At 40.6% G+C, this 13,343-nt stretch overlaps 1 protein-coding gene across 4 annotated transcripts in view; it reads right to left on the reverse strand.

Annotated features, from left to right (window-relative positions):
- Positions 1 to 2,548: 2,548 nt before the first annotated feature.
- Positions 2,549 to 13,343, reverse strand: part of ABA3 (molybdenum cofactor sulfurase (LOS5) (ABA3)) — a 425,672-nt gene continuing 414,877 nt past the window's right edge. For all 4 annotated transcript variants that reach the window (XM_089377211.1, XM_089377210.1, XM_089377209.1 and 1 more), the window contains 4 exons: positions 3,955 to 4,208; positions 3,583 to 3,737; positions 3,008 to 3,115; positions 2,549 to 2,899 (listed from right to left, as the gene is read on the reverse strand). In XM_089377211.1, coding sequence (XP_089233337.1) covers positions 2,741 to 2,899; positions 3,008 to 3,115; positions 3,583 to 3,737; positions 3,955 to 4,208 — 676 coding nt within the window. In that variant the 3' untranslated portion in view covers positions 2,549 to 2,740. The remainder of the gene's footprint in view (positions 2,900 to 3,007; positions 3,116 to 3,582; positions 3,738 to 3,954; positions 4,209 to 13,343) is intronic.

The raw sequence follows: 13,343 nt of genomic DNA on the forward strand, positions 1-13,343 counted from the left end.
AGTTACTTGGTCCTTCTCTTGAAACACTCGCACCACCTTGGGTAATTGTTTCTGCCAAGAAGGCCTGCAACCATATGTTCAAGTCCGACAGGGGAGGAATGGGTAGGAAGGGTAACTCCGAGCCTTCTTCCGGGATGAATATTCCTTCCGTAACTGTCGGGGGCGGAGTCAATTCTAGGGTCTGCAGAGAGACCGCCATATCTTCCATTTGAGTTATAACTGCCTCAACCCCTGTGGCTGGTAAATTGGCTATCACTAGCGTAGTCAATGCTAGAGCCGGTCAGGAGAAATTGACCCAAATATCCTTAGTAGCAAGGGAGTTAGAAGTGTAGTCAAGTAGCTGTTCATCCATCTGGGAGCCAGCTGCCCAAGAAAACAGTGTGTCGTTCCGCCACGTCTTCCTGTTGGGGTTACACTTGCCCGAGACCACCGTTCTTGGCAAAACGCCCTTGTGCTCTACTTCAAACCCTCTTGCAAAAAACGGATTTTGTTTTGACACAAAAAAGACAAGGGTTTATTTTAATGCTCCTGCCACTCTGACCCACAGCCCCGTAAGCTTTCAGCAGAAAATGCGTTACCTCAGAAGTCCACCCTTGGTTGCAATGTGGAAACTGTAGTTACAGTATGAAGACAGGAGGTAAATCGAAAAACAGTGGTTTGTAAACTACCCCCTTCAAGTGTAACCAATGTCACTCAAGCCGCCAACTGTGGAAAGAAAAAAACCCCTGCAGAGCGAGTACTCTTACCGTGCACCCCATACTAAACAGCAACATTAATAATAATTGAAGATAACTAATGCTCTGAAAAGATTTTAAAGTGATAATTGCTAAGAAAAACTGATTCACCCCCCTCAGTATTTCCAACAATTATTTTTTTGTTAAATTGACCTAATTTTTTAAAATAATAATAATAATAATTTATTTTTTTTAATTTAAAATATATTAATTATGAAACAATTAAAGTTATATAACTTTATAACTATATATATAACTGTAATGTTATGTATTTTTTTTTAATTTTTATAACTGCAACTATATCAATTACAACATGATTGTAGGGGAGACAGCAGTCACGGTCATGGTTGGGACGACAACGACAGTTAGGGAGACAACGGTCAGAAAATATGCGGTAGTGGCAGGGGTGTTGGCAGTGGTGTTGGCAGGGGTGTTGACAGAGGACAGTGTGAGGGACATGAGTTGATGGTGTCGGCAATTGCAAGGTCGACGGAAGTTAGTGGTCATGGATACAAGCCAGTGGAAGGGAAGATGGTGACAAGGAACATCGACGAGGGAGCATGATCAGAGAACACGATGGTGGAAGTCGAGGGCTGGGGACAACGGTTTATCGGGACAGGTAGATCTTGAATGGATCGAGCCAACGGGGAATTAGATGTCTAAACAACGGAGAGATACACTTCTGTGCAGCGTCTTGCCGGAGAACCAAACAGGCTCTGATACCAGATGGAAGAGAAAAAATCAGCGATTATCAGCACAGATATATATTTTATTAATAATGAATGAATTAATGGTTTACAGAGTGAGAGGGCCTGGCTTAAATACAACCCTAGGTGCCTCTTGGTGAATGGGCATGATTTTTTATCATGCCCTTTGCCTTAATTAAACTATTAGTTACAGAGTAATTAATTTTTATATAACATATGGTGGGGAACTTCCACATATTCAAAAATTGGCCATCGGGACTTTGTTACAGGTTGGTAGTTCCTCTTTAGTGAAAAGGAACTGGAGTACACATGGCTTCATCCATTCGGTGAAGTGAAACAGATTGGGATCCAAGAAACTGGAGTACACATGGCTTCATCCATTCGGTGAAGTGAAACAGATTGGGATCCAAGAAGGTTGAGGAAATAGTGTATGTTCATTCAAACATTCGCCTTCCATCACACAAGAGTGACAGATACAAACTTGAGACCAGCAAACTATGGGATGTGGAACCAGAGTTTCCTGACTTGGATATGACGTTATGCCATGTCCCATATGACTTTGTTTGATGAGGAGGCACCAATAGTTGGATCTTCAAGTGGACATGGCAGCAATGCTCCCACTCCTAGAGAGGATGTGGATCTTAATTACATGGATGAAGACATATTTGATGATATATAAATGTAATTTATAATTATGTTTTAAAATTTTGAACAATGAACATTGAATACTATAATAGGCCATATGATGACATTGATGAGATGATTTGTTTGTGTAGAACTGATCATGATGATTATATATTTTTAGGTATAGAATCAAGATTCTAAAAGATGAATGGTAATATGATATTCTTATTTTGTTATATATATATATATATATATATATAATGTTTCCTTGATGTATTGTATCCGGATTTTTTGAAAATTTGTCATATCTGTTTCAAACCCTGTATTCGTATCCTTTTTAGTGCAACTTAGGTTTAACTGTGCATTCCCATGCAATGCATGGTTTTTGACAAAGATAATGCCTCTATAGTCTATATGCTCAACATATCTTGATTTGTGATATAACAGGCTTCTGACTCAATACATCTGGAAGACTTTGCTGTGTGAAATCAAAATGAAATAAAAAATTTCTTTCTTTCCAGGTGAACAAAATAGTGCTGAACAGGGTGCAGAAATGCTATGGTTCAGTGTATTCACATTCAGCCACCTTTGTTCAACAAGAAGCCTCAACAGTAAACATTCTAGTGGCACATGACTTAATCATACTGGTGGCTTTCAAGGTGTTCTTAAAGATGTTCACAGTTGAGCAGTTCTCTCCGGAATCACACTGGATCCCACTTTAAGCAAAGGCTTGTCCTGATAATTTTCTGTATCATCAACAACAGTTTGTATACTTGTGTTCCCTGGAGAAAGCTGCTTCTCTTGCATTAATAAAATCCCAAAAAGAATTTTTCCCTGCAAACAATCCAACAATTTGAACCATCAACAACTAGTCATAGGGAATGATGTTTCACAAAGAAAGTTCATGTGTCTAAGCTGTTCAAGGCCAACTGGATGTTGTACCTTTATACGCCGATAAGAAGCCAATGTTGCCAATGGTTCATTTTTACTTTGAAGCCCTGTTTGTGGGTCAATATTAATCATCTGACAGCGATTGCATCCTCCCAATACCTAAAATTACAACAGAGCCTTGAATTATAGAAGGACGATTGCTTAAATTGCAGTAAATTAAGTTTACAAACTGGAAACAAGGAACTGCAAAGGAATTTATCTAATCTGCATTGGATGCACATCCTATGGTATGCAGTCTCTCCAATAAGGTGGAGAGTGACCCGTCTTGGATGTGCACTGAATGCAGGATATGTAATCTGCTTTGGAAGCTGCAGCCTGTTGATCTCAAGGCACAAATCATGTATCTGATCAAAAAAGCTAAACCCTTCCCCTAGGATCATGTATCTGATCAGAAAAGCTAAACCCTACACCTAGGGACCTTTCAGATCAAGAGGAAAATTGCTCAACGCATCATGCAGGCAGGCTATAAATTCTACAGTGAAGTACAAAATGATTCGAATGACAGAAATTACACTTATGATAAGCAGTAGTGGAAAACAACTACAAAGCATGACAAGGGTACATACAATGAAGTGCTCTTTTCCTACAGTGACAGAATGCCAATCATCTTCTTCATATGGTTCTGCACCCGATATTACAAGATTTGGACGAAACCTCATTTGGTCAACCTCTAGTTGGGCCGATCTGGATTTTCTTTTAGTTCCATCTTCCATCTGGATACCTGTTAAACAGTGAAATCTATAAAGTTACTATATTTGATATAATAAATTCTATATTAAGCTCATATCTACATAGTTTTCTCTACAACTGCATGACTTTTTTACTTTCTGAGACTGAAACTACAGGAATACATGTTCCTTAATTTAGCATCCCAACATGCTAAAACATTCAATGTCTTTTGCAACACTGGAGGAATATGATCTTATTTTACTACGTACTTGATCCCAATCTTTTATTAAGATCCCTGACACTTGCTTTGGAGACAAGCAATAATTGTCCTTCATTTACAAAACTTAGTTCTTTGCAGAAATTCCGTTTGGCAAACATCTCTCTTGAGCTTAGTGACTTTCTGTATCCGACTCCTTTACAACCTAAAGATCCACCGTTTCCCTTTCTAACCAAAAAGCATGGACGACCAAGAGCCTTGGAAAACCACTCGTTGACCTCTGCTCCATAGCCACTTCCTTGAGCCCTTGATTCACAATAGAAAATATCTGTGTAAGTGTTTCCATGTAATAATCATATCTGCACAAGAGATGCTAACAATTTCATAGAAGCGCTCATTTGCCAGAATCCTCTGCATATTTATATTATGATATTGCGCAAAAACATGATGACATAAAAATGTTATTACCTATTCAAAAAACATATGAGATCATTTTCTTCAAATAATGACATCTATTATGGTTTTTCATAAAGAACACTAGCATGATTTCTAAATTCAAACTGTTTGTAAAAATTGATACAAATTCTGCTTATCTTAGCTACCATTCAATCAGTACAACCAATACAAATGAATCCAAAACAGATGGCACAGTCACTACCTCCATGTTACTCATATTTAAAAAAACAAGAATGTTTAATCACATCAACCATGACACATCATACTGCACATGCAGCTGGTATGGAGTACAAAGAACCCATGTATCTTTCTGTAAAAGAATTTCATGTTTTCTCCAAACATGGAAGCCAATTCAAAGAAGACTTTCTTATAGGCTCTTCAATCAAGTGGATAGGAATAGGTGCAACCAAAATATGTAAATGCTGAGAGGCTCTCAAATGGCTTCCTAAACTATGACGTTTACAGAGATCTTGATTTCTTGACCATAGTGGTTAGGAGATTTTGTATGGTTATGAGATAAACAACTAACCTTAATGTATGAAAGAAACCCAAAGGAAGGATCATGTCACTTACATGAGAAGCCAATGAAGCCAGCCAAGAAGCAGTCATTTGCAAACTAAAAATCTTTATAGATGTTGTGCACACAGCAACAAGAAGAAAGAAGAAAGCCCTCTGGGATGTGTTTGCACACGTATATGCTTGCATTGTATTGTTAATTCTGATCACTGAAGGAAACCCCTTACTGCTTAGTTATAACCAAAAGTTGCTAGAAGGAGAAATATGTTTGTCAGTAGGTTGCAATGCTATGTGTTAGAATGGTCAAGCTGCTGTAATATTCTATTTAGAAAATTTACAGTTAAGTACCATAACATGCACTAGCTACAGCATAAGTATAACCATAAAACATCTGAAAAACAATGCATTCAGAGACAAATTAGAACTCCATAGGGCAGCAACAATAATCCTGAGCCGTTTTATTAATAACCAAGGAATCTGAGTACAAATGAAGATGGAAAGTGTGCACCTGGGCTTGCTACAATAAGCAAGCAAATACCCAGGTGGAAATGGCTGCAAATCTCCACTCCAAAATGGCCCCTTCAAGTTGTGCGTTCAACCCAGAAAATTCTATACTGCTGTTTTAGGTGAACTGATATTTGAGGGTTTGAAACTCGAAAAATTCTGCAAAATTAAGAGCACGCTCCTTGAGACTAGTCCAGCAAAACCCATAAAGGATTTGGGCTAATTCCGACCTCCCAGAATTACCCAAATTTGGTGCTACGCCCTCCTTGACCTGTGCTGCGTCCCCCACAATCTACAACCGCTGAATATGTCACAAATCCCTCCTCAATTAGCTGTAGGATTGCCCTGCAATTCTCTTCTGGAAGATATGAGTGAAATTCCTTCCCAAACCCGGCACAAATGAGATGAATCCTGCTCCATGAATTCTGTCCAATAACACCTCTGTGTAGGCCCTAAAATGGTGAATTTGGCTCTCTCAGAAGCAGCAACTTCCAGCCCTGAAATTCTCCACAAATTCTGGTCCTTCCTCGAGGAACTTTCTCCACAATTTGCTGCCCAAAATTCCCCTTGAAACTCCCTCAACTCATTGGAAAGGCTTCTTCCCTTGCGCCCTCCTGGAAGTACGAACTGACTGAAATAAGAGCTGGTATGACCCACAAACTCCAACAAATCTCTTCCCACTAAGTTCCGAAATTCTCTCCTAGGGTGGCACTCGAAGTCCACCGAAAGAGAGGCTGGAATTTCCCCTTGGAAATCCCTGTACTCAAAGCACCAGTTAACTTGGCTAACAGCTCAAGCGAACTCTCAAGTTAGATGCATAAGAAAGGAACCCCAAAAATGAGCTTGCTCTCCTCCTTCACCCTTGTGGTCCCCACCAATTCAACCCCCTTTGTGCATTTTTCCCTCCTTGTGGGTCGAATTCCTTCTAAGGGTTAGACTTCCATCTTAGTGTGGCCCCCACAACTCATCACTTAATTTTTACCCACTTCTCCTAAGTTGCCTCCCTTTTCTTCTGCAAAAATTAATTCCAAGTCCTCTAACCCATTCTCGTAAGTCCAAACACCAAAAATATTGAGTAGGAAACAACACTGCAAAATTGGGAATTCTCCTTGAGCAAATTTAATTATTGGGGGCATGACAGCTGCCTTGATCAATACCTAGCTACGGGAGCCTAGATCAGGAATAGTAGGCTGGACTAGTGTCGATTGGTGCCGAGGAGTGTCGAGGAGACCTAAGTCACCTGACACGGGGATTCGGGACACGTAGGATTCGGGATTCGTGGTGTCGGATTCGGGACACGCTGACCCTCGGAACAAGACACGTTAGGACACGTTATATATTATTTTATTAAAAATATATATATATATATATATATATATATTTAAAAATATATATATATATATATATATATATAAAAAATTAGTTATTAGCATATTTCTTACACAAATTTTAATTAATGATACAAATTTATTGATTTCAAACATAGATCTTCATCTATAGCTATTAGCATGCACAGTACATACAAAATTCAAATAAATGTCAGTGGTACTGGTCACATAAATGATAAATCTATTAAAAATTTAAATCATGATTCATAATTCATAACTGAAAGACAACTTACAACTACAAGATAGTAAGATAAACACACTGACAACTGTAGTTTTCTCATTAAGTCATCAAATCAAAATCTGTTACATAGGTAGTGTTGGTGCAATGCCAATGGCAAATAGAAATAGAAAATATAAAACAACTATAGGTATACAAGCCTCAAGGCATCAATCAGCATCAGAATCAGCATCACTGTCCCCATCATCATGGTCCCCACTGCTCTCCTCTGCATCCTCCTCCTCCCCTGTATCCATAGTCGCCTCTGCATCTGCTGGTATGGAGGTTGACCCCTCTAAGTCATCAAAACTAATAGGGTCTAGCACTGGATCACCGAGATCCATGTTGGCCAATGCCAACTCAACAGTGATGTCCAGACCCATATCTTCAGGAAAGACATCCCACATCTTTGTCTTTCCCCTCAACCACTCTTCCCTCTGCCTGTAAATAAGACGAAGGTTGGTGTGCACATACACCATTGTCTCTGCCCTGGACTGCTCAAGCCTGTTCTTCTTCATAGTATGCAAATTCCCATATGTGCTCCAATTCCTCTCGCAACAAGAGGATGAAGTCACCTGAGAGAGGAGCCTCATGGCTAACTGCTGAAGAGGAGGGCTTGTTGCCCCATGATTTGCCCACCAAGAGTAGGGCTTCTTAAGCCCCCTGTCTCTAATCACATCATAACCTCCAAATCGACCAGTGCCAGTGGAAAACTCTGCAAAGGCATCCTCCACCTCAGCAAGCAATGCACTATCCTGATAAATCCGCTTCAATGCCTCTTTCCTCCCCTGTGAGATTTCACCATCCATGTGAGGAGGGAATCTGCGGGAAGGTCCACCATTCAGCCACTCATGGCTGTAGTATTTGGGGTTCAATGAGTGAGCCAAACAATGTAAAGGTGTACAATTCTTGTCCCATCTGCGGACAAGAATATCATGTATGGTATCGCAGAAGGCCTCTGGTGATGTCTCATACGGGGGGCACTCACTCTGTAGAATAATGCTCCTCACAGACTCAATCATGGAATCCCATCCCTCATAAACCTCTCCTAGGATGGGTTTGTCTGTATCTGCAACTCGAAGCAAAGAGATGATAGGGTCCATGATCCGAATAATTAGATCTACCCTCTCCCACCAAGCATCATCTAGTACCGTGTCCTTCACTCTTTTAGAGGCTGCATGATCTGTCTTTCTCCAAAAAGACCAAAACTCAGAAATAACCATGGACCCAAGAGCAGTCTTGACCTCCCTCAACCTCTTCAACATCATGAATGAAGATGCAAACCGTGTATCAGCAATCTTGAACAATGATAGATTGTTGTACTCCTTGTAGATAGTGAGGGCATTTGTATGATTTTGCATAAAGTTACGGATATGTCTTGCATCCTCAATAATGCTTCAATCCAAAGCACATCAGAAGCAATGGATTTCAGTGCTAAGTTCAATGAATGGACAATGCAAGGTGTCCAAAACACTTGTGGATATTTAGCTTCCACAATCATGCCAGCCGCCTTGCAAACAGGTGCATTATCTGTAATGATTTGCACACAAGAATCAACACCTACCTCTTCAACAACTCTAATAAATAACTCACCCATAAATTGTGCATCCTTGTATTCGCCAAGTGTATCCACTGCTTTCAGGAAAACTGGACCATTCAAGGAAGACACCATGAAGTTGATGATTGGGTGTCGTGCTGGATCTGTCCATCCATTAGAAACAATGCTAACCCCAGATGTTGGCCATGATGCCTTAATAGGCTCGAGCATTTTTTGCACCTCTTTTTTTGCCTTCGTCAACAATGTGGTTCTCAGCTTCTCTGACCCAGGAGGCACATACCCTGCTGGAGCCCCTTGAGTTAGAGCTCGGCACATCTCAACAAATAAAGGTGAACGTGCAACATTAAATGATATGAAGTTTTGATAGAAGAAGAAGGCAATGGTGAGATCAAGCTCTTCCCGTCTCTCTTTTTGGAAAATCCTGTCCATTGGACCAAGTGATCTTCTTTTTAATGCTTGTCCCCCAGTAGAAGTAGAACTCTCAAATGGAAATTTGGTGGTGGCTTTCCTCAAAAATGGAAGGGGGTCTTCATTCTTGCCCTTGGGTGCTTTTGATTTTGAAGCCAGTGCCACATGTTCCATACCAACATTGGCCTCCTTTTCCAATTCTTTTCTCTTTTGTGAAGTAATAACTTTACAAGATCCAATCCCACAACCAGGTATAGCCAACAAATGTGATTTCACACGGTGATATGTGCTTTTGAAAGAAATGTTACAAAAGTTGCATTTCCATTGCACATTGCCTCCTCCCTTTCCCTTGCTGTTTGGCCCATCCTCTCTTGTGACATATTTCCACAATGGATATTTTTCATTGTCTTTAAGTCCTCTTCCCTCAACATTACTTGCAGCAGACTCTGATGATATTGGGGGAGGAAGAGCATCTCTACCCATGACATTCTTGCCCTTCCTTGCTGCCCCTGCCTTTGATTGAGCCATGTTACCTCAACCTGTAAAAAAAATGAACAAACTGCTGTAAAAATGAACAAACTGTTGTATTACGAAACTATTTACCTAAATCTATATACATATACAATGAAAAGGCAGCAAAGTTTGTCTTGTTTATTCTCTTGTTCTGGCCACAGAGACTTTTCTCTTACAGGCGGCAGAATTTTGTAACAGCTCTCTGTCAGTCGTTTTATGCTTCTGAGACAAGACAGGGTTTCAGTGAATGTTTCTTTTGATCAAGCGAAGTTCTGTGCTCTCAAGGATAAGCTCGCAAGTCTGGCAGTGAGTTGGATAAAGTGGAGGGCTCAGAACCTAGGGCATTTAGCTTAGTGATATAATCTGCCACTCTCCCTACAATTAACTCCTCGATGCCGACTGTTGCAATAATATTGAACACCACATCCATATTTAAAGTTATTAATAATAAAATTGAACTCACATTAACTTTAGAATTCAATATAATTTATTTTGACAACATATTTACCAGCATATTCAGGATATTCTTTTGACACAGGGATTCCTCTTAGACTCGATGGCAGCTAAAATACGCCCTATGTCATTTGAAACACGAAGACCGATTTCGATTTTAATTTGACAATATTTGACATTTAACTTCTGCTGTCCAATGTCACTCAGATAGTCTGTCTTTGGACGCTAAGAAGAAGCTGTAATCAAGCAATGAAATTTAATGAAAAACACTTATTTGATATTAAACTGTTTTTGATTCTTGAAGTATTGCCGTATTAAAATTATCAATGCGAGTTCTAAACTGTAAATTTTTTAAACCCGTTACAGTTAAGGTGTAAACCTACAGTTTCTAATGATTAATATGTTATTGTCATAAAACTGAAATTGTAAACCCGTTAAATTTAAATTGTAAACCTGTTCTAAACTGTAGGTTTAAAACTTTAAAATTATCAATGCGAGTTTAGAAAAGTTACAGTTTAGGTGTTCGTGTAACTTTTGTTGTAAATTATCAATGCGCATTGCGAGTTCTAAACTGTAACAGGTTTAAAAAATCACGGGTTTACAACATAGCATTGCTCAGTGCTTACCTGTAGTTTAACGATGCGACGATGCCTGACCAGTGACGCAGTGACGTTGGGTGGAACTGGACTGTGGTCGTTCGGTGGTTCGCTCCTCGCAGCAACAAAGAATGATCATTCACGCAGCTCGACGCCCCTTTTTAACATTGCAGAACCCTCAAAACGAATCACAAAACCCTCAAAACGAATCGAAAAACCAGGACTCGCTTTCCAGGATCGAGACACGATTTCTAAATCGGGGCACGTTACTGGACACGACGTGCCACAATAGGACACGACGTGCCCTCCAATCCTGACACGAATCGGCACAGAATCGTGTCTGATTCGACCGATTCGGGATTCGTAGCCTGTTTTGAGCGAATCCGGTTTCGTAGGAGGAGATAGTTGCAGTGGCTAGGAGCACCAGAGTTTGAGTAGCGCAGAGCAAAGTTGACAGTAGTGCAGATGGCACAGAGCAGAGGTTAGCAACAACGTAATATATTCAGAGGGTCAGTGTAGAGACTACCATCAGTTAGGCTTCAGCATTCACGTGGTATCATACTGAACACAATTAGTTTAGTAATTTTGGATGTTTTTTCCGTTTTCAGTGCAGTAGCAATTGGCAGTGGCAGTGCTAGTAGCAGCACAGATGAAGCACTTGAAAGCAAGCTGTAGTATGGATGCAGTGTTGACAGTGGCAGTGTCAGCAATAGTACAGTTGCAGTAGCAGCGCAGTAGCTGGTGGACAGCATGTCAGACATCAACAACGCAAAGGACGATGCTTCCGAGTCAGAGTAGTATGCAGTAGTATATTGCTAGAGCACATTCCTCGCTAAGAGGGAGTGTTTATTTGGGGTAGCATCGGATGTGCTCTAAGCCTCAAATTTTGCAGGGAGGCTTGGGGACATGTATTCCAAAGAACCCAGAAAACATTTTGGGAAATTCCACCCAGAAACGATTTTATTAAAATAATTAATATTTTTTAATGGGACCCTAAGTCTAAACTTAGGAAATTAAAAATATGAATGGGTATTAATCTAATTGTGGGTGTAGCATCTAGAAGAAGACGAAGATCAAGCCAAAATGATCTGATCCTTTGATTAGGAATTAATCTAGGCCGTTGGTTGTCCAACAGAAAGTTATAAGAAGAGGCTTGATGGTCATTTGGAAAACACACTGAGAGATCAAGAGATCAAATTTCTGAAGTGAGAAGTTCTCAGGAGGAAGTTCTGATCGAGGAGATTTCTTGTAGTTGAGGGGCAGTGATAACATTCAGAGAGAGAGATTTTCTCAACCGGAGAATCATCAGCAGAGAGAGGCAGAGAGTGATCCAGTAGCCCAGATGCAGAGGCTGACACAGGGCCACAAAGGGCCACGCAGAGGCAACACAGAGGGTGAGAGAGAGAGTTTGATATTTAGCTAGGAGAGTCAGTTTCAGAAGCCGAGAGTCTCGCTGTGAGACCGAGGGGCCGAGAGAAGAGACTCCGGGCAGCAAATTGATTAGCAAATTGGGTGACACAGAGCCTAGAGAGGTTGACGCAAAGACTGTGTGAGGACTGCGTAGAGCAGCATAGGGCCTGCCAAAGGTACTTCATCTAGTATCCGAATCAGCCAAGATTTCTCAGTGATTGTGTGGGGTAATCTCACAAAGCTTTCTGCTAGTATTTCTCTCTCTATAACTGAATAATCCGAGAGGAATACAAAGATGTATTCAAAATTTTCTACTGCTTAATAATAATAAAGCCTCATAATTGTTGCACTAGTTTTCCCGCACTGGGTTTTTCCGTGGACTTTTGTCCAAAAATAACGGTGTCTATTGTGTTGTATTTTCTTTCTTTCTCAATCTCTTGTTTCCGCATAATATTTAATTAAGTGAAGGCTGTAGTGTATGTATTACAATATTTGTCGTAGGAAACTGCAAGTAATTTGTTTAAACGAATTTAACAAATAGGAGTAATATCATCAGTTGTTGTAGTAGGAGTTCCTGATGAGGAATTTTCACATGGTATCGAAGCTGTAGATGAAGCAAGAAGCGCAGAGTCGGTAGATCTAGCGCTAAGCAGAAAAAGGAGTTCGAAAAAGCTGCAGGAGGCAGCAGTTCAAAACCCGAGAGGGTTTGCCAAGTCCAAGCCGGGAGGGCAGATTTTCGAGGCAGTCTCTCTCTGAGTGAGTCGATAGAGAGGAAGGACTCCTAGTTTGAATTTTTGTTGGGGCAGAGGGAGCAACGCTAAAGCCTTAGCGTGAAGAGAGCTGGTGGGACGCAGATTTTTTGCAGGCAGTTTGCTGGGCAGAAAATCGTCAGAAGAAATAGAAAAAGCACAATTGAGGGAATTTCTTCCTCAGAGAATTCTTAGCCAAGGAATTCGAATTCTCTAGAGTTGAGCAGTAGAGGGCAACAATTTTACTAGCTCCAATATGGAGTGCGTAAGCTAGCCAAGCAAGAACATAGAAGGGAGTTGATTTTCAACATTTTTTGGCAAATATGGCAACCAACGGCTTGAGGATCAGGACAGGTTGGACGGAGCATCCAACTATGTCATCTGGAAGGCTAGAATGTCATTCCTTCTAGATGAGCATGCCCTCAAGACATATGTCGACAGCGTGGTGGCTGAACTAGCAGATCCAGAACCAATGAAGAAGTACAAGGCAGAGATGGCACAGGCCAAGAGGATAATCCTGGATGGAGTCAAGGATCACGTGGTGTATCAAGTTGCTAGTAGAGGGGCTGCTAAGGACATGTGGGATGCCTTGGCCACATTGTATCAGGTATCTTCCTAGCAACAGAAGATGTACTTAGAGCAAAAGCTGAGATCTACTAAGATGCAGAAGGGA

Source organism: Pinus tabuliformis, chromosome J (genome assembly GCF_031772625.1).
Source record: "Pinus tabuliformis cultivar Carrire ecotype Pingquan chromosome J, CPIR1, whole genome shotgun sequence".
NCBI classification, from domain to species: domain Eukaryota; kingdom Viridiplantae; phylum Streptophyta; class Pinopsida; order Pinales; family Pinaceae; genus Pinus; species Pinus tabuliformis.